The sequence below is a fragment of the Nerophis lumbriciformis genome, linkage group LG29, assembly GCF_033978685.3.
Source record: "Nerophis lumbriciformis linkage group LG29, RoL_Nlum_v2.1, whole genome shotgun sequence".
Lineage (NCBI taxonomy): Eukaryota > Metazoa > Chordata > Actinopteri > Syngnathiformes > Syngnathidae > Nerophis > Nerophis lumbriciformis.
Window position 1 is genome coordinate 19,180,633 of NC_084576.2, and position 19,537 is coordinate 19,200,169.

General features: G+C 38.5%; 1 protein-coding gene across 1 annotated transcript in view; it reads right to left on the reverse strand.

Annotated features, from left to right (window-relative positions):
- scamp2 (secretory carrier membrane protein 2) overlaps positions 1-18,206 on the reverse strand; it is a 36,201-nt gene extending 17,995 nt beyond the window's left edge. The window contains exons 1-3 of the mRNA XM_061924848.2: positions 18,055-18,206; positions 2,780-2,851; positions 2,572-2,655 (exon numbers count right to left, since the gene is read on the reverse strand). Coding sequence (XP_061780832.1) covers positions 2,572-2,655; positions 2,780-2,851; positions 18,055-18,111 — 213 coding nt within the window. The 5' untranslated portion in view covers positions 18,112-18,206. The remainder of the gene's footprint in view (positions 1-2,571; positions 2,656-2,779; positions 2,852-18,054) is intronic.
- Between the last annotated feature and the right edge of the window lie 1,331 nt (positions 18,207-19,537).

Genomic DNA, 19,537 nt, shown 5'->3' on the forward strand with positions numbered 1-19,537 from the left:
TCCATACACATGGACGCATGTGAAAAAGTGCAATATATTTATCTGTACAGTAATCTATTTATTTATTTATATATATTTATATATATTTATTTATTTATATATGCACCGTGTTGCTTTTTTATCCTGCACTATCATGAGCTTATGTAACGAAATTTCGTTCTTATCTGTGCTGTAAAGTTCAAATTTGAATGACAATTAAAAGGAAGTCTAAAGTCTAGTCTAGTCTAAAATAAATCCCAACATTCAAGGAGGGCTAAATAATATAGGTCAATAAACCAGGGTTGTACAAAGTGCAGGCTGTGTTACATTGTAATAATAGAGGATGTTTCTGCAGTTTATACAGATAAACACAAACGTCACAAACCAAGCGGTCATAGCTTTCTAGAATTATAATGTTGAAAAATTAAGTAGTTCACAAAGTCCGAGTATGAGACAGCAGTGACGATATCTTGGTCTCTGTTCCACTCAGACTTGTCGATCTCGTACAGATCCTTGCATCCAATTACGGCGGTTTTCTCCTAACGACAAAGGGACTTCTTATCCAATGACTCACAGTATTTCCCCATCTTAACACAGCCGGTGCAGTGTTATTTTCCACGGAATAGATCGGAAATATTACGTGTAGAGCTTTTGTGGACGATGATTTTCAATATGGCTTCTGGCAATGCATTGTAAGATACTTCTGCCAAAAACGATATAGTACGGATGCAACAATAAACCGCAGTAAAATTTTCCATTGTTAGTAATACCGTTTTGAATTAAAATTATCGTAAAACCGTGATTGACAACTCTTTGATAAAGTCACGGACGGGATCATTTATCAGAGGATCAAGCTAGTGCTCGCTAGCTTAGATCAGTGGTCCCCAACCACCGGGCCGCACAAGAAATACATTTTTTTTTTTTAAATAAATAAAATAAAATTAAAAAATACAATTTTTTTTATTAAATCAACATAAAAAACACAAGATACACTTACAATTAGTGCACCAACCCAAAAAACCTCCCTCCCCCATTTACACGCATTCACACAAAAGGGTTGTTTCTTTCTGTTATTAATATTTCTGGTTCCTACATTATATATCAATATATATCAATACAGTCTGCAGGGATACAGTCTGTAAGCACACATGATTATATTTCTTTATGACAAAAAAAAATAAAAAACCCAACCCCCCCCCCCTCCCTGTCCGTGGGACAAATTTTCAAGCGTTGACCGGTCCGCAGCTACAAAACGGTTGGGGACCACTGGCTTAGATGATGAAATGAAAACAAGAGACATTAACGTCTTTATCCATGAAAACGACGACATTCTCCTATCCAAACTCGTGTAAACACATTATTGTCTGACCAACTAAGATATTCCATCCATCCATTTCCTACCGCTTATTCCCTTTTGGGGTCGCGGGGGGCGCTGGAGCCTATCTCAGCTACAATCGGGCAGAAGGCGGGGTACACCCTGGACAAGTCGCCACCTCATCACAGGCCAACCCAGATAGACAGACAACATTCACACTCACATCCACACACTAGGGCCAATTTAGTGTTGCCAATCAACCTATCCCCAGGTGCATGTCTTTGGAGGTGGGAGGAAGCCGGAGTACCCGGAGGGAACCCACACAGTCACGAGAAGAACATGCAAACTCCACACAGAAAGATCCCAAGCCGGGATTGAACCCAAGACTACTCAGGACCTTCGTATTGTGAGGCAGATGCACTAACCCCTCTCCACCGTGCTGCCTCAACTAAGATATTAAATTGTGCACACTTAACTTACGAACTGTACTCTCTTAGACAGAGAGATCGTACTCGTAGCAATATGACAACAGGAAGTGAATTTGCGTGACATCACATAAACATAAATTATAAAACATACTTATTCTGCCAATAAAGTTTATTGTGTGACTATTTATTTATTAATACCGTGCTATAAAGAAACAGGGTTATTTTGGTGACACCAACATTTTCATATCGTTATATTCCTACATTAAGATAAAAAATATGTTCTTATTACTAATTACATGTATTTGTTTTTTAAATATATGTATAAATTTTTTTTGTTGCCTTTTTTTCAAGAAAATATATGCATGGACGCTAATTATGCAAACTACATGATGACGTCATATTAACACCGCCTCGGCCACGACCCCACTGCCGCGAGTGTAATGGCAACCTGGCACATGTTAAACACAGCAAGTTTGAACATGGAAAGTTGAGAACCTGTCCTTTTCAATACTTCAGTACTTTAATATGACTTTTTTAGCATGTTCAATATAAAGTCAATCATTACCATTCATGGGTAACAGGTTTTTGTGTGGTAAAGTAGTCATATGTAATGCCTCCAAAGCAAGCATGACAAGGATGTTTGATACATATAAAAAAAAGTTGTATAATAGTACTGTGTAAACTGAGCATCCTCAAGGTAATATGATGCTACCTCGGGAGGCAGTGTAAGGTGGCACCAAGGAACGCAGGCCTCGCACAAGTACGTAAAGAGCAAATGACTATTTGATGCAAGCCACAAAAGGTTTTACGAGTGTATGAACGAGTGTCTGTGCACGCCGTGTGGCTCACCTGTGGACTGGGCTCTGCGGAAGGCGGCAACACTGCCGGCTGGTAGGCGGGTGGAGGGGCTGGAGTGGTCTGACTCGCCAGGTTCTCCAATGAACAATACAAATCATTTTAACAACAAAGGTAAAACAAAACAAGACCAGAGGATAGGAAACCAACACAAGAAAGCAGAATGAAGATGAAACAGAAGAAGAGGAGGCGGGGGTCTTACTGTGGCAGGGAAAGGGTTGTACTGGTCAATCGGTTCTATGCTGGAGTTTGTCACCTGAGTGACAGCTGGGTCCTACAACGCAAGCAAAGCATCGGTCATTCAACTCACTGAGACAAATCACACTCAGAATAGACTAGAAGCAACCCCTAGATCAGTGTTTCTTAACCATAGGGCCCCTAGAGGGCCGCTAAGAAATATCTGTTTTTCAGCTGTGGTCCGTAAGGGCCGCAGCGGTACGTAGATGTAATACACTTTTCCACCACTTGTGGGAGTAATGACAATCTCAAACAAACAGAAGAAGTCTGGAGCTAAAGTAATTGAAAAGTTTCTTAAGCGCAAAAATTATGACTTATGTGGTGAAGCTGTATTTTCATTTACACTTGACAGTTTGGTTAAGAAAAATATTTATTATTAATTTAGTTCATCTATTTAACCGCAATAATATTGCTTGCTTTTTTTTTGTTAAATCCACCAGTTATTTTTGTGCAGTGTATTTTGTTAGTAGTTATTTTTCTAATCAGCCTGACCTAAGCCTCTGGTTTATTTGTTAAATAAATAATAATTTGTGATTAACACATGGTTTCACATAATTTGACTAGGTTAGGTTGTAAACTGTAAGTAGGTTTGATATAATTCTTAAATATGATTAAAATTAAGAGTAAAATTACTAGTTAATATTTGAGTGGGCCCCAGGCCCTTCGGTAGTAGAAAAGTTGGGCCCCGAGGTCAAAAAGGTTAGGAACCCTTGCCCTAGAAGACCTAATAATCTCCTTTTGGTAGCAATTTACATAGAAAAAGGGAAAAAAGTACTATCAATGAAACAACAACAATGGACTCCTTAGTTGTCCCTGAATCGGAATTCTTCATCTTCAACACGTTGGACAATTATATGCTTTGTGTGAACGAGGGATGGGCGACATGTCTGTAAACTGTATCATGATATAGGTATTTTATATCGGTCAATATAAAAAATTATTGATATTTTTATGACTCATCGAAAATAAGGACCAAGAGAAAAATACATTAAATATAAAAAAATGTATTTCAGATGTAACCTTCCTCTGATTATAATCCCCTCAACTATTAAGGCAGAAAGGAAATGTCAACACAAGCATTGAAAACAATCAATGTAAACAAAATTGTAAAATCACATTGAACACTTAACAATAACCTAGAAATGTTAATAAAGTGTAACAAAATAGTGCAAAGTGTGAAAATGTAAACATACCATAAAGGACTATTGGGAAGAGATACACCAAGCTCTACAGGATATTTTCAAACGTGAAATACCCCTCGAAAGTAAAACTTTGTTTTTTGGACATGTACCTCAGGACTGGCTGAAGAAAGATAAACACTTAATGAATATCCTACTGGTGGCTTGTAAAAAGACCATTACTAGGAAATGGATATCCCAGGAGAGCCCAACTTTGAAGCAATGGATGGAAACAACAATGGACATATATAAAATGGAGAAGATAACTGCCTTTATTAATTATAAATTGGAGAAATTTACTTCATACTGGGAAAATTGGGTCAACTATGTCACACCCCATAAACCTGACTTGAGTTTTTTGAATTAGTGATTGTACTGCAAAAAAAAAATTAAAAAATCCTATATCCCTATATGTGTATATGTAGGTATGTATATATATATGTTTATGTATGTATATATATATATGTCCATCCATCCATCCATCTTCCTCCGCTTATCCGAGGTCGGGTCGCGGGGGCAGCAGCCTAAGCAGGGAAACCCAGACTTCCCTCTCCCCAGCCACTTCGTCCAGCTCTTCCCGGGGGATCCCGAGGCGTTCCCAGGCCAGCCGGGAGACATAGTCTTCCCAACGTGTCCTGGGTCTTCCCCGTGGCCTCCTACCGGTCGGACGTGCCCTAAACACCTCCCGAGGGAGGCGATCGGGTGGCATCCTGACCAGATGCCCGAACCACCTCATCTGGCTCCTCTCGATGTGGAGGAGCAGCGGCTTTACTTTGAGCTCCCCCCGGATGACAGAGCTTCTCACCCTATCTCTAAGGGAGAGCCCTGCCACCCGGCGGAGGAAACTCATTTCGGCCGCTTGTACCCGTGATCTTGTCCTTTCGGTCATAACCCAAAGCTCATGACCATAGGTGAGGATGGGAACGTAGATCGACTGGTAAATTGAGAGCTTTGCCTTCCGGCTCAGCTCCTTCTTCACCACAACGGATCGATACAGCGTCCGCATTACTGAAGATGCCGCACCGATTCGCCTGTCGATCTCACGATCCACTCTTCCCTCACTCGTGAACAAGACTCCGAGGTACTTGAACTCCTCCACTTGGGGCAGGGTCTCCTCCCCAACCCGGAGATGGCACTCCACCCTTTTCCGGGCGAGAACCATGGACTCGGACTTGGAGGTGCTGATTCTCATCCCAGTCGCTATGTCACACCCCATAAACCTGACTTTAATTTTTTGAATTAGTGATTGTACTGCAAAAAATTTTTTTAAAAATCCTATATCCCTATATGTGTATATGTAGGTATGTATATATATGTTTATGTATGTATATATATATATATGTATCTGTTTATATTTTATTTTATTTATTATTACTATTAATGTATTATTATTTCCTTTTTTTTGCTGTTGTTTTTGTTTTGTTTATTTAATCGATGTAGTTATAGATATTACTTTGTTTTTGTTGTTGTTTCTTTCTTTTTGGGGGGAGTGGTATGAATGGGATATAAACAAAAATATTTTGGGCAGACAATAGATGTATGATTTATGTGAATATGATGTAATGGTTGAGGTGGCGACTTGTCCAGGGTGTACCCCGCCTTCCGCCCGATTGTAGCTGAGATAGGCTCCAGCGCCCCCCGCGACCCCGAAGGGATTAAGCGGTAGAAAATGGATGGATGGATGATGTAATGGATAGGAATGTCTGATGCTGGATGTCAATAAAAAAAAAAAAGAAAGAAAAAAAAAAAGAAAATGTAAACATAGAGAAACCTAAAAATAATTATTTTCTACTTATTCTATTTAGTGCCAGAAAATAATTACCACCATACCATACCACCCTTTAAAGTTAAAGTAAAGTTAAAGTACCAATGATTGTCACACACACACTAGGTGTGGCGAAATTATTCTCTGCATTTAACCCATCACCCTTGATCACCCCCTGGGAGGTGAGGGGAGCAGTGGGCAGCAGCGGTGGCCGCGCCCGGGAATCATTTTTTGTGATTTAACCCCCAATTCCAACTCTTGATACTGAGTGCCAAGCAGGGAGGTAATGGGTCCCATTTTTATAGTCTTTGGTATGACTCGGCCGGGGTTTGAACCCACAACCTACCGATCTCAGGGCGGACACTCTAACCACTAGGCCACTGAGTAGGTGGCCTAGCTTTAGAGCTGTGCTCTAAAGGGTGGTATGGTATTACCTGTCTTAGTGGGGACGATCGCCTTGCATCATTTACAGACCACATTGGTGGTGACTACGGTCTGTTTTAAAAAAAAAAAAAAAAAACTGCCATACTGTCCAGGTGCCTTTATTGTTTTATCCACAATTCTGCAGCACTAATTTTTAGTTTCTCTCACATTCACTCAAGAATCAACTGCGAGACAACAAGATGGCGCATCCAAACTTTATAGTTGATACTGTTACCAGATTAGCTGTTAGTGTGTCACTCCCACTGATCAGTGATCACTTCCTGTGAGTGCCTTTGGTCATGCAACCAACCTTGCTTCGCAACTTTCGGTTTCTTACGACAAAGAAGAAAAAAATGATCAAAAGTTTTACGGAACACATTTTAATTGATATCGATTACTTGTCTATCGCGATAGATATTGATATCGTTTTATCGCCCAGCCCTAGCGTGGACACTTTGGGGAAGCAAGGTCAATAAAGGCATGCTGGGATGGCCTGTGTGGCCTACACCATTGGACACAATCCACACACCACACTTCCTGTAAAGGTTCTGATACTTTGTTACTAATAAACCATTTAAAGGCCTGTGAACGCACATCTACCATGTGACCAAAGAGGTGACTGGACCGAATGTTACTTATCAGCTCAAGACACACCTGTAAACATTCCCAGTCGGACTCACTCCCGCTACTGTTGCCGTCTCCCAGGAGACTTATGCAAAAAAAAAAAAAACACAGGGCTTATTTTCATGGAACCCGCTAGCGAGATGGGGCTCGATGAGAGCTCATTGCAGTTTGGGACATACTTGTTATGCACTCCAATCACCAGCTGCTCTCAAAGTCATTTGACTTTGGCATTTTAATAAAAATGCAAATGAAACTATTGTAAGTGTTCATTTTAGAGACTAGTATCAAACCGTGAGACCACTTCAATGCAATTGAATAACAATGGTTTCCTATTTCCTAATGAAGTGGTTATCAACGTCTGTAATTTGTGTTTTCCCACATACCCTGTTGTGATGGCTCAAATCCTTGGCCAAATATCACTAACCTGGACCTCTTCTACAGGGTTATGTGAAATATATCATGCGATAGATAATACTTTATTCATTTCCCAGGCAAATTACCTCCAGTCATCCACCCTGAAGCAAAATATGATGCCATTGCCTTCATTAAGGACGCAATGCTTAACCCAACATGTATGACATATTTAGGGATCTATCATATCACAGTTATCATGACCAAAATTATCACTGTTATCATTATTATCGCGGTATTGTTGAATGTGCTCCAAAAGTACTTACACACACACCGAAATCTTTTGACCAATTAAAAAAAATTAAAATTAACAGTTAGAAAACCCACTATTTTTCAAGTTTATTAAGCTTCACTGATAGCTTTTTAGTCCTAATATTTTATCTGTTTTATTGGCTAAACCAGGGGTCGGCAACCCAAAATGTTGATAGAGCCATATTGGACCAAAAATACAAAAAAGTAATCTGTCTGGAGCCGCAAAAAAATTTAAAGTGTTAAGTGTTATAATGATGGCAACACATGATGTACGTGGCTAATTAGCTATTTTAGCCTACTATCAAATTTACTATGTGTCGCAGGCTGACGCAAATCTTCATTGACAGAAATGTTGAAATGTTATATTTATTCTACGCACAGTATAAAACGTTTGGTGGACAAAATGACACAAAAAGGCAATGGCATAGAGCACGTCTTTCTGTGGCTGCTTCGGAGAAAGTTATACATGTAAACAAACGGTTGAGTCACGGTCCGTACAACACAACGGTGAGTTCAAGGGCCGCTGAAATTAGTAGGACAAAACGGCGCTCGCCAAATACTCTCATCAGTGAAGCATAAACACAAACCTATTAAACAGTGGGCTTTAAAACAATTAGGAAGGTTTGTGTCATGTTTGTCCTCCTACGGAAACCATATTACAACAAAAAATATATTTTTCACCCCAATTTTTTTCCATTTCCATACATTTTTGAAAAAGCTCCATGGAGCCACCAGGGCGCCGCTCAAGAGCCGCATGTGGCTCTAGAGCCGCGGGTTGCTGACCCCCCGGACTAAACTGTTTAAATATTGGGTTGTACAGTAGCTAAGCGCTTTATCTGAATGAAAAGTTCCTAAACAAATACAATTCATCATTATCGAATATTATTTCTGGCAGGCGTTGTGGCGTCCTCCTCTGTTCAGCGGTCCTTCAACGCACCTTAAAACCGCTGTGGTCTCGTATTCCTCCAAGTAGAGAACGACCACTATGTCCTAAGGGAGCACAGCTTGTAAGTTCAATGTGTACAATTAAGTATCTTAGTTTACAGGTGTGAAACCCAAGGCCCGGGGTTAGATCTGGCTCGCCGGATCATTTTATGTGGCCCGCGAAAGCCTGAAATCAATTTGCGCCTTTTCTTACTAAATGTATTTAACTTTCCATTTTGATAGACAAAAATACATACTGTTAAACTTGATCTAATATTACGTTCCAAACATTTGTAATTGTAAAAATAAAAATAAGTACTTAAATATCAGCTTTACTCATGATTTTTAAGCAAGTTATCCATCAAACTGTGCTTTGTTAAAATTACTTTTACGGTTAAAAAACTGGTAGCTCAGTTTGCCAAAATGTTCCCATAAATAAGAACAAAATTGTAGTATTGTTTTTCCATTTACAGTAATACATCAGGAAAACAACAACCAGAGATTTCACAGTAAAAACTGTGGCACTGCTTTTCCATTTATATGCTGTAAAAATAACATTGTACATTTTATGGTACAATTTTGGCAAATGAGCAGTCTGTTTTTTTACTGTAAAATCTACAGATGTATTTTTACTGTGTACTTAAAAATGTATATTTAATAAATAATTGTGTAATAATATCATGAGGCAATTTATATTTATATATCATTAACTGTTACAAACAGCCCTAACTGCCATGTGGCCCCTCAATGAAAACAAGTCTCCTGTCTTAGTTGCTCAGACAGTAATGTGTTTATACAAGTTTAGATTGGGGTATGCTGTTGCTTAATGGGGAAAGATGTTACTGTCTCTTTTTTTTACATTAGCATTTAAACTGGGAAGCTGGCCCCAGTCAAAGTTTATCAAAGTACAGTTATCAATCATGTTTTTTTTTTTAAATGTATATATATATATATATATATATATATATATATATATATATATATATATATATATATATATATATATATATAAAATAAAACTGTTATGCTAAGTTTTACAACGGTTATCCTTAATTCTGTTAAATTGTTACATCCTTACACATATGACAAGAAATCAATGATACCGTATTTTTCGGACTATAAGTCGCTCCGGAGTATAAGTCGCTCCGGAGTATAAGTCGCACCGGCCGAAAATGCATAACAAAGAAGGAAAAAGACATACATATAAGTCGCACTGGAGTATAAGTCGCATTTTTTGGGGAAATTTATTTGATAAAACCCAACACCAAGAATAGACATTTGAAAGGTAATTTAAAATAAATAAAGAATAGTGAACAACAGGCTGAATAAGTGTACGTTATATGAGGCATAAATAACCAACTGAGAACGTGCCTGGTACGTTAAAGGGGAACATTATCACCAGACCTATGTAAGCGTCAATATATACCTTGATGTTGCAGAAAAAAGACCATATATTTTTTAAACCGATTTCCGAACTCTAAATGGGTGAATTTTGGCGAATTAAACGCCTTTCTAATATTTGTTCTCGGAGCGATGACGTCACAACGTGACGTCACATCGGGAAGCAATCCGCCATTTTCTCAAACACAGAGTCAAATCAGCTCTGTTATTTTCCGTTTTTTCGACTGTTTTCCGTACCTTGGAGACATCATGCCTTGTCGGTCTGTTGTCGGAGGGTGTAACAACACGAACGGGGACGGATTCAAGTTGCACCAGTGGCCCAAAGATGCGAAAGTGGCAAGAAATTGGACGTTTGTTCCGCACACTTTACCGACGAAAGCTATGCTACGACAGAGATGGCAAGAATGTGTGGATATCCTGCGACACTCAAAGCAGATGCATTTCCAACGATAAAGTCAAAGAAATCTGCTGCCAGACCCCCATTGAATCTGACGGAGTGTGTGAGCAATTCAGGGACAAAGGTCCTCGGTAGCACGGCAAGCAATGGCGGCAGTTTGTTCCCGCAGACGAGCGAGCTAAACCCCCTGGATGTCTTGGCTCACACCGTCCCTTATGCCACTGAAGATGATCAAGAGAAGAATATCGACCCTAGCTTCCCTGGCCTGCTGACATCAACTCCAAAACTGGACAGATCAGCTTTCAGGAAAAGAGCGCGGATGAGGGTATGTCTACAGAATATATTAATTGATGAAAATTGGGCTGTCTGCACTCTCAAAGTGCATGTTGTTGCCAAATGTATTTCATATGCTGTAAACCTAGTTCATAGTTGTTAGTTTCCTTTAATGCCAAACAAACACATACCAATCATTGGTTAGAAGGCGATCGCCGAATTCGTCCTCGCTTTCTCCCGTGTCGCTGGCTGTCGTGTAGTTTTCGTCGGTTTCGCTTGCATACGGTTCAAACCGATATGGCTCAATAGCTTCAGTTTCTTCTTCAATTTCGTTTTCGCTACGTGCCTCCACGCTACAACCATCCGTTTCAATACATGCGTAATCTGTTGAATCGCTTAAACTGCTGAAATCCGAGTCTGAATCCGAGCTAATGTCGCTATAGCTTGCTGTTCTATGCGCCATGTTTGTTTGAGTTGGCATCACTATGTGACGTCACAGGAAAATGGACGGGTGTATATAACGATGGTTAAAATCAGGCACTTTGAAGCTTTTTTAAGGGATATTGCGTGATGGGTAAAATTTTGAAAAAAACGTCGAAAAATAAAATAAGCCACTGGGAACTGATTTTTAATGGTTTTAACTCTTCTGAAATTGTGATAATGTTCCCCTTTAACGTAACATATTATGGTAAGAGTCATTCAAATAACTATAACATATAGAACATGCTATACGTTTACCAAACAATCTGTCACTCCTAATCGCTAAATACCATGAAATCTTATACGTCTAGTCTCTTACGTGAATGAGCTAAATAATATTATTTGATATTTTACGGTAATGTGTTAATAATTTCACACATAAGTCGCTCCTGAGTATAAGTCGCACCCCCGGCCAAACTATGAAAAAAAACTGTGACTTATAGTCTGAAAAATACGGTATGCTTCGCGCAACTAATGGCGCCCATACAGGTTTAATAAGTAGGGGGGGAAAAATTCAACAACCACTCCTCATTTTGTTCAAATGTCTACAGATTTGACTATTCCTTTGCCTTTTGAATACATTTGTTAAACTGTAAAGAGGCTTTATGAACACCCTGCATTATGTTAATGTGTTCCAACTTCCCATCTATGAAAAAATACATAAAAACACTACGTTGTCCAAACCCCCCTCGCCCAAAAAACAACCTTCTTATGCCTAAATAGTTGTGTGGCGCAACAAAAAAGCTGCTGCCTTTAATTTGTCTACTTTTGCTGACAGCACCACTGAGGAAGACAACTAAATTTCTCTGAAACAGGAAGTGAGAGACTGCAGTACAAAATATATCATCCATGTGTGCATAATGCATGTATACATGTAATCATGCTCGTGTATTGCTATGAATATCATGTAATCAACTAAAAGTACTGTTCACAGGAAACATGACTGACCGAGTCTACCACAAAAGACACATTCTTGATAAACACCTTGTAAAAAAAATAAAATCCCACAGCCTGCAGATGTTTACTGTCCATTTATTCCAATGAATGATATTGGTGCCTGCTGGAAAGGAAGTCCGAGGCCAGAGAACATATTCCAGCTGCTGACAGGTTATTTATTTAGTGTCACCTCTCCACCCAACAATCAAACAGAGATGCTGTGTGTGTTCACTTAAGTCACTGCTGCACACATCGCTATGTTTTCTCTATGTGACTTCTTATAGGGCTTGGCCGATAAAACGATATCAATATATATCGCAATAGACATGTAATCGATATCAATATGAAGTACGTTCCATAAATAAATATTTTTGGGTCGCATGAACAAAGGCACTTGCGGTCTGGTAAGCTAGCAAAACAGGAAGTGGTCAGTGAGAAATGGGAGGGAGACGCTAAAGGTAACAGTATTAACTATCAAGTGGGGTTGCGCCATCTTGTTGTCTCGCTGATGATTCTCTGCAAAGTGTGATAAGAGAAAGTAAATAGACAATATTGTAGTTTTTTGGGATTTTTTTCAAACAGACCGTAGTCCATCGCCACATTTATCATTTCTAGAGATGTCCGATAATATCGGACTGCCGATATTATCGGCCGGTAAATGCTTTAAAATGTAATATCGGAAATTATCGGGGGACGGCGTGGCGAAGTTGAGAGAAGTGGCGGTGCCAGCAATCTGAGGGTTGCTGGTTCAATCCCCACCTTCTACCATCCTAGTCACGTCCGTTGTGTCCTTGAGCAAGACACTTCACCCTTGCTCCTGATGGGTCCTGGTTAGCGCCTTGAATGGCAGCTCCCGCTATCAGTGTGTGAATGTGTGTGTGAATGGGTGAATGTGGAAATAGTGTCAAAGCGCTATACAAGTACAACTCATTTACCATTTATTATCGGTATCGGTTTCAAAATTATCGTTATCGGTTTACAAAAGTAAAATGTATGACTTCTTAAAACGCCGCTGAGTACACGGACGTAGGGAGAAGTACAGAGCGCCAATAAACCTTAAAAGGCACTGCCTTTGCGTGCCGGCCCAATCACATAATATCTACGGCTTTTCACACACACAAGTGAATGCAGGCATACTTGGTCAACAGCCATACAGGTCACTTTGAGGGTGGCCGTATAAACAACTTTAACACTGTTACAAATATGCGCCACACTGTGAACCCACACCAAACAAGAATGACAAACACATTTCGGGAGAACATCCGCACAGTAACACAACATAAACACAACAGAACAAATACCCAGAACCCCTTGCAGCACTAACTCTTCCGAGACGCTACAATATACACCCCCCGCTATCATCTACCCACCCCATGTCCCAAATTCCAAGCTGGTGTTTTTGAGGCATGTTAAAAAAAATAATGCACTTTGTGACTTCAATAATAAATATGGCAGTGCCATGTTGGCATTTTTTTCCATAGCTTGAGTTGATTTATTTTGGAAAACCGTGTTACATTGTTTAATGCATCCAGCGGGGCATCACAACAAAATTAGGCATAATAATGTGTTAATTCCACGACTGTATATACTGTATATGTATCGGTTGATTTCGGAATCGGTAATTAAGAGTTGGAAAATATTGGAAAAAAGCCAATATCAGACAACTCTAATCATTTCTTTTCAACCTTTGTCCGTTCCCTAGTCGGATCTACGGAAACAACAGGTAGGAACTAAAGTGCAAGACGGTATAGCTAAAATAAATAACAAAATATAACACATATTTAGAATAAATATAATTTAAAATATCGAAGTACAGTTATCAACCAGGTTTTTTTGAAAATGTATATATATATACAAACTAAAACTGTTATGCTAAGTTTTACAGCGGTTATCCTTAATTCTGTTAATCGTTACATCCTTACAGATATTATGACAAGAAATCAAGTCGGCACTAATAACGCCCATACAGGTGTAATAAGTAGGGCAAAAAAAAATCAACAACCACTCCTCATTTTGTTCAAATGTCTACAGATTTGACTATTCCTTTGCCTTTTGAATACATTTGTTAAACTGTAAAGAGGCTTTATGAACACCCTGTATTATGTTAATGTGTTGTGAATGTTGTCTGTCTATCTGTGCTGGCCCTGCGATGAGGTGGGGACTTGTCCAGGGTGTACACCGCCTTCCGCCCGAATGCAGCGGAGATAGACTCCAGCACACCCCGCCGTCCCGAACGGGACAAGCGATAGAAAATGGATGAATGGATGGATGGTCTAATAATATTTAAATAATAATTACTGAGTAACATAAATTAGTTTCCATACTTAAAGCTGGGGTACTTGAATCTTGTGTCAGCAGGCAGAATTCAAACTGTAAATCCCGCCCCCCACTCCAGGCACCTGGCTGATAGTCCCTCCCACTATCCTCCTCTCTGAAAGTGCACGAAATCGCACACAAGGGCTCTAAGTGCACACGCACAGATTGTTGACCATCTGAAATTGCCAGGATCCATTTGTTCTTATTTTGTAGCAGACTATCTGTAACACAAGTCGCCACGCAAAAGGATACACAGAAAATATAGGAAAATGGAACATTAGATGACCTGTCTAGAAGGAAAACAGCAACCTGCGCATCCAAAAAAAAGACTGGCCCGCAATGCCCTCCATCTTGAATATGCTGGACCAATTGGCTCTTCTTTGTTTTTTTAGATGCACTGCGTCTTTCTTTTCTTACTCTGATTTCCTCTTTTTGGATTTTTAGCAGTACATGTTGTAAAGACAAGCGCAGGTATCCCGATGTTTCCGAAATTATTACTGTTACGATATACTGTATAATGCTAAAATTATTTATTTTTTTATCGGTAAAAAATATAACTTAGGTACCCCAGCTTTAAACAAGAATACTAGACCAAATTAATGTTACACAGACAACGTAACTTCCTGGCAGTAAACCTGCAATTTTACATGATATTTCCAATATTTTGAAATGCAAATGTTGATGCTCCTTTTAGACCAGGGGTGTCAAACGTATGGCCCACGAACAGGTTTTATCCGGCTCGCGGGATGAGTTTGCTAAGTATAAAAATGAGCCGACATTTTTGAATTAAAGAAACTGCTTTTCTAAATGTGTCCACTAGATGTCGCAATAGCAATTCTTTGTAGATGATGCTACATATGTAAAAAAAATAAACCACATAACGTTAGTGCACCAGTCGAGGAAAATGAGCAAACTACATAAATAACAGCCTGTATATTGATTTTGATATTATTTTTTAATCTTGATAGATTGAAAATTAACACCAATGAGTTGACTGATGAACATTATCACATAATTTATTCAGAAACTATAAATAATGACAAATAACAGTAAATACTATTAACCGCAACATGTAAGTGTAAAAAAACATACATTTTCAGAATGTGCTTGTTCTATTTTTTAAACAAAGAAAACAATCTGAAGTTGTCTTTATTTTTAAGTTATCGTGCCGTGGTTTTTACTAGTCCGGCCCACTTGGGAATAGATTTTTCTCCAAGTGGCCCGCGATCTAAAATGAGTTTGACACCCCTGTTTTAGACACATGTAATAAATGGGTTTGTGAAACCCGTTTATTAGGGTTATCTTTTGGTGTTAAATTAACAATAATAACAATAGTGCATAGAACATCGTATCACTATTACAGATTATAATGTTTATAATGTCTGTTTTCTATTTCCTGCTGGATCTACACTCTATTTTATGCTGCTGCTGTCACATATACTGTATATACTGTAATATTGTACATGGTCATTGGTATATATTGTATATATGTTATAGATATAATATAATATATCTGTATATATATTATTCTGTACACATATTATGTATATATTCGCATATATGTTAGATTTTTTATCGCTATATTAGTCTATTTATACCTGCATTGTCCTTTCCATCCCTTACACTTTCCATCATTGTAACTGAGCTACTGTGTTGAACAATTTCCCTTGTGGATCATTAAAGGGGAACATTATCACCAGACCTATGTAAGCATCAATATATACCTTAATGTTGCAGAAAAAAGACCATATATTTTTTTAACCGATTTCCGAACTCTAAATGGGTGAATTTTGGCGAATTAAACGCCTTTCTAATATTCGCTCTCGGAGCGATGACGTCACGTTGTGACGTCACATCGGGAAGCAATCCGCCATTTTCTCAAACACAGAATCAAATCAGCTCTGTTATTTTCCGTTTTTTCGACTGTTTTCCGTACCTTGGAGACATCATGCCTCGTCGGTCTGTTGTCGGAGGGTGTAACAACACGAACAGGGATGGATTCAAGTTGCACCAGTGGCCAAAAGATGCGAAAGTGGCAAGAAATTGGACGTTTGTTCCGCACACTTTACCGACGAAAGCTATGCTACGACAGAGATGGCAAGAATGTGTGGATATCCTGCGACACTCAAAGCAGATGCATTTCCAACGATAAAGTCAAAGAAATCTGCCGCCAGACCCCCATTGAATCTGCCGGAGTGTGTGAGCAATTCAGGGACAAAGGACCTCGGTAGCACGGCAAGCAATGGCGGCAGTTTGTTCCCGCAGACGAGCGAGCTATCGACCCTAGCTTCCCTGGCCTGCTGACATCAACTCCAAAACTGGACAGATCAGCTTTCAGGAAAAGAGCGCGGATGAGGGTATGTCTACAGAATATATTAATTGATGAAAATTGGGCTGTCTGCACTCTCAAAGTGCATGTTGTTGCCAAATGTATTTCATATGCTGTAAACCTAGTTCATAGTTGTTAGTTTCCTTTAATGCCAAACAAACACATACCAATCGTTGGTTAGAAGGCGATCGCCGAATTCGTCCTCGCTTTCTCCCGTGTCGCTGGCTGTCGTGTCGTTTTCGTCGGTTTCGCTTGCATACGGTTCAAACCGATATGGCTCAATAGCTTCAGTTTCTTCTTCAATTTCGTTTTCGCTACCTCCCTCCACACTACAACCATCCGTTTCAATACATTCGTAATCTGTTGAATCGCTTAAGCCGCTGAAATCCGAGTCTGAATCCGAGCTAATGTCGCTATAGCTTGCTGTTCTTTCCGCCATGTTTGTTTGTGTTGGCTTCACTATGTGACGTCACAGGAAAATGGACGGGTGTTTATAACGATGGTTAAAATCAGGCATTTTGAAGCTTTTTTTAGGGATATTGCGTGATGGGTAAAATTTTGAAAAAAACTTCGAAAAATATAATAAGCCACTGGGAACTGATTTTTAATGGTTTTAACCATTCTGAAATTGTGATAATGTTCCCCTTTAAAGTTTGTCTAAGTCTAAGTATCACTAATGGTCCAACGTTTCCCAAAAAATAACGTAAAAAAAAACAACTTAAAGCCTTGTCCAGGTGTTTACTGGCATGTACTAGTCATGTTTAATGGAACATTGGCTCCAAATATCAGTTATCGACCTCTTGACTACTAATAATCGGCATTGGCCCCCATAAACACATATCGTTCGAACCCTAATTCAAACACGCTCTTCTTTCCTGCAAGTATTTTGGTGAGAGTCAAATCTTTGTAACAATTCATAGCTGAGCCATAGACATAATAGGTTGATAAGTTTATGGCTTAATTGGCTCATATAATGGAAATAAGCACATGAAGCTTTGCAGACCGTTTCTGAACAGTGACCAATATTAAATGAGCACTTTGAGCTCAATAAAATGGACCAACCGCAATAATATACATCTATTTATTCACTGATCAGTGACCATTATCCGTTAGGCACACAACACTATGTATAGATTTGTGGTGGAACTTAAACAATACCAAATCGTTTAAAATAACTATATATTTACAAATGTTTATATTATATAACTCACTCTGCCATAAATGTTTCTAAATGTGTCTTAACTATAACTGCAACGCAGTTAAAAAAAAGTTAGCCACACATTCCTCGATTGTTACAGTTTAACTTCCTGCAACTGAGCCAAATGATACTCCACCCGCTTTCCCATTCAAGCCACCCAATTGGTTGACGTTCTGTCAGTTTTGAGCATTTCGTCCAATAGCGAAGGAGAAAGCATCATAAGCCCCTCCCACCAACATCCACCCAACAAGTTTCCTGACGTGCTGGCTAGTGGCTACCGTCTCACCAATTTCAGCTGTATAGTCTTACTTTAGCACAAAATAAAGCACTTACATTGAAAGGGTTGACCCCAGCGGACTCCGCAAATGGGTTGTCATCAAACTGCGACATGTTTTTAAATACTCCGGGTGACTTAAAGCCTTTGCGAGCGCGGAATAAACACCGAGCTCCACTCCGCCGCAGATGAAGCCTCTTCAACTCACTTCCTCGACTGAAGCTCCGCGCGCAGGCGCAGTCAGACAGTCGGGCGATGACGTCATCGCGCCACGCACAAGTCCAGGAAGTAACATAACAAACATAACAGTCGTTAAGTCATTTGTTTTTTTTGAATGAATTATTATCAATTATTCTGTTTTACGTTGTATCACTTATAATACACTTTTTGATTCCAAAGAGTAAATTGTCCTCTATCTACTGTACAATGTAATTTTCATGCTGTTAAACTTTAATGTCTAATATGTAAATTTCGAATTCACAAATACAGTGTAATATCTTTTAAACCAAATATTTTTGTTTCATTCAGAAAAAAAAATTATAACTCACTAATGATGAAAGAAAAAATAAAGGGCATTTAAACTTCCCACAATCATCATATAAAAACAATTTCAATCTAAGACAGATTTAAATATATAATGTATAGAATGGTGATTTTTTGTTGTTGATATTTATAAAAATTTAAAAACAAACAAACTCAAAGACAAACGTTTTCAATCAGGCTTTTTAGTGATCATGTTAATCCCTTCTTATGTTTTTTATTTTAAATGTTTTTGTATTATTTTCTATTTTATTAATTCCTACTAAACTACTATTATTCTCCCAATGTTATGTTTTTATTAATTAATTAATGTATTATTTATATTGAAATGTATATATATTTCATAATATGTTTCATACTATTATTTAGGTAGCGTTAATTTAAATTATTCTCCAGTGTGGATGCCTCAAAGGTGGCATTTTTCCTCAACCCTCAGTGCTATGCCATGTTTTGTTATTGTCTTTAGTGCTGTGTGTGCGTACGTGTCTACTCTTCTTTCTTTTGTGTGTGTAAAAAAGCACTTTGTGTTGCCACTTTCCTGTGTATCAAACGTTAATACAGTTTGATTTCATTTGATTTATTATTCCTGGCGCTGTTCCTTTTGTTCCTGTTTACTTTTTTCGTAGTTTTGTTTTAATATCAAATATTTTTGTCTGAAAATTCTGGCAACAAGTGAGTATACTTTTATGTCCATATTTTGAAAAAAATATACAATATTTTTTTCATTTTTGTGTTTATATTTTTACCTTTCTGAAAGATGGTATTTGTTTTGTATGTGAAGTTTTGTATCATATTGTTGCTGAAATAAAGGTATGAAAATCAGTAAATACAACAATGAGTAATATTTGGTTTATTGTGTTATTGCATTAAAGAACAAATTATTTTAATCATGTACGGTCCGTATTTTCACAGTACTGTATCTTCCTATAACAGTAAAGAAATGAAGGACGAGAGAAGTATGGGGGTTGATTTGAGTCTTTATTACTAAAGCTTTTTTTGGAC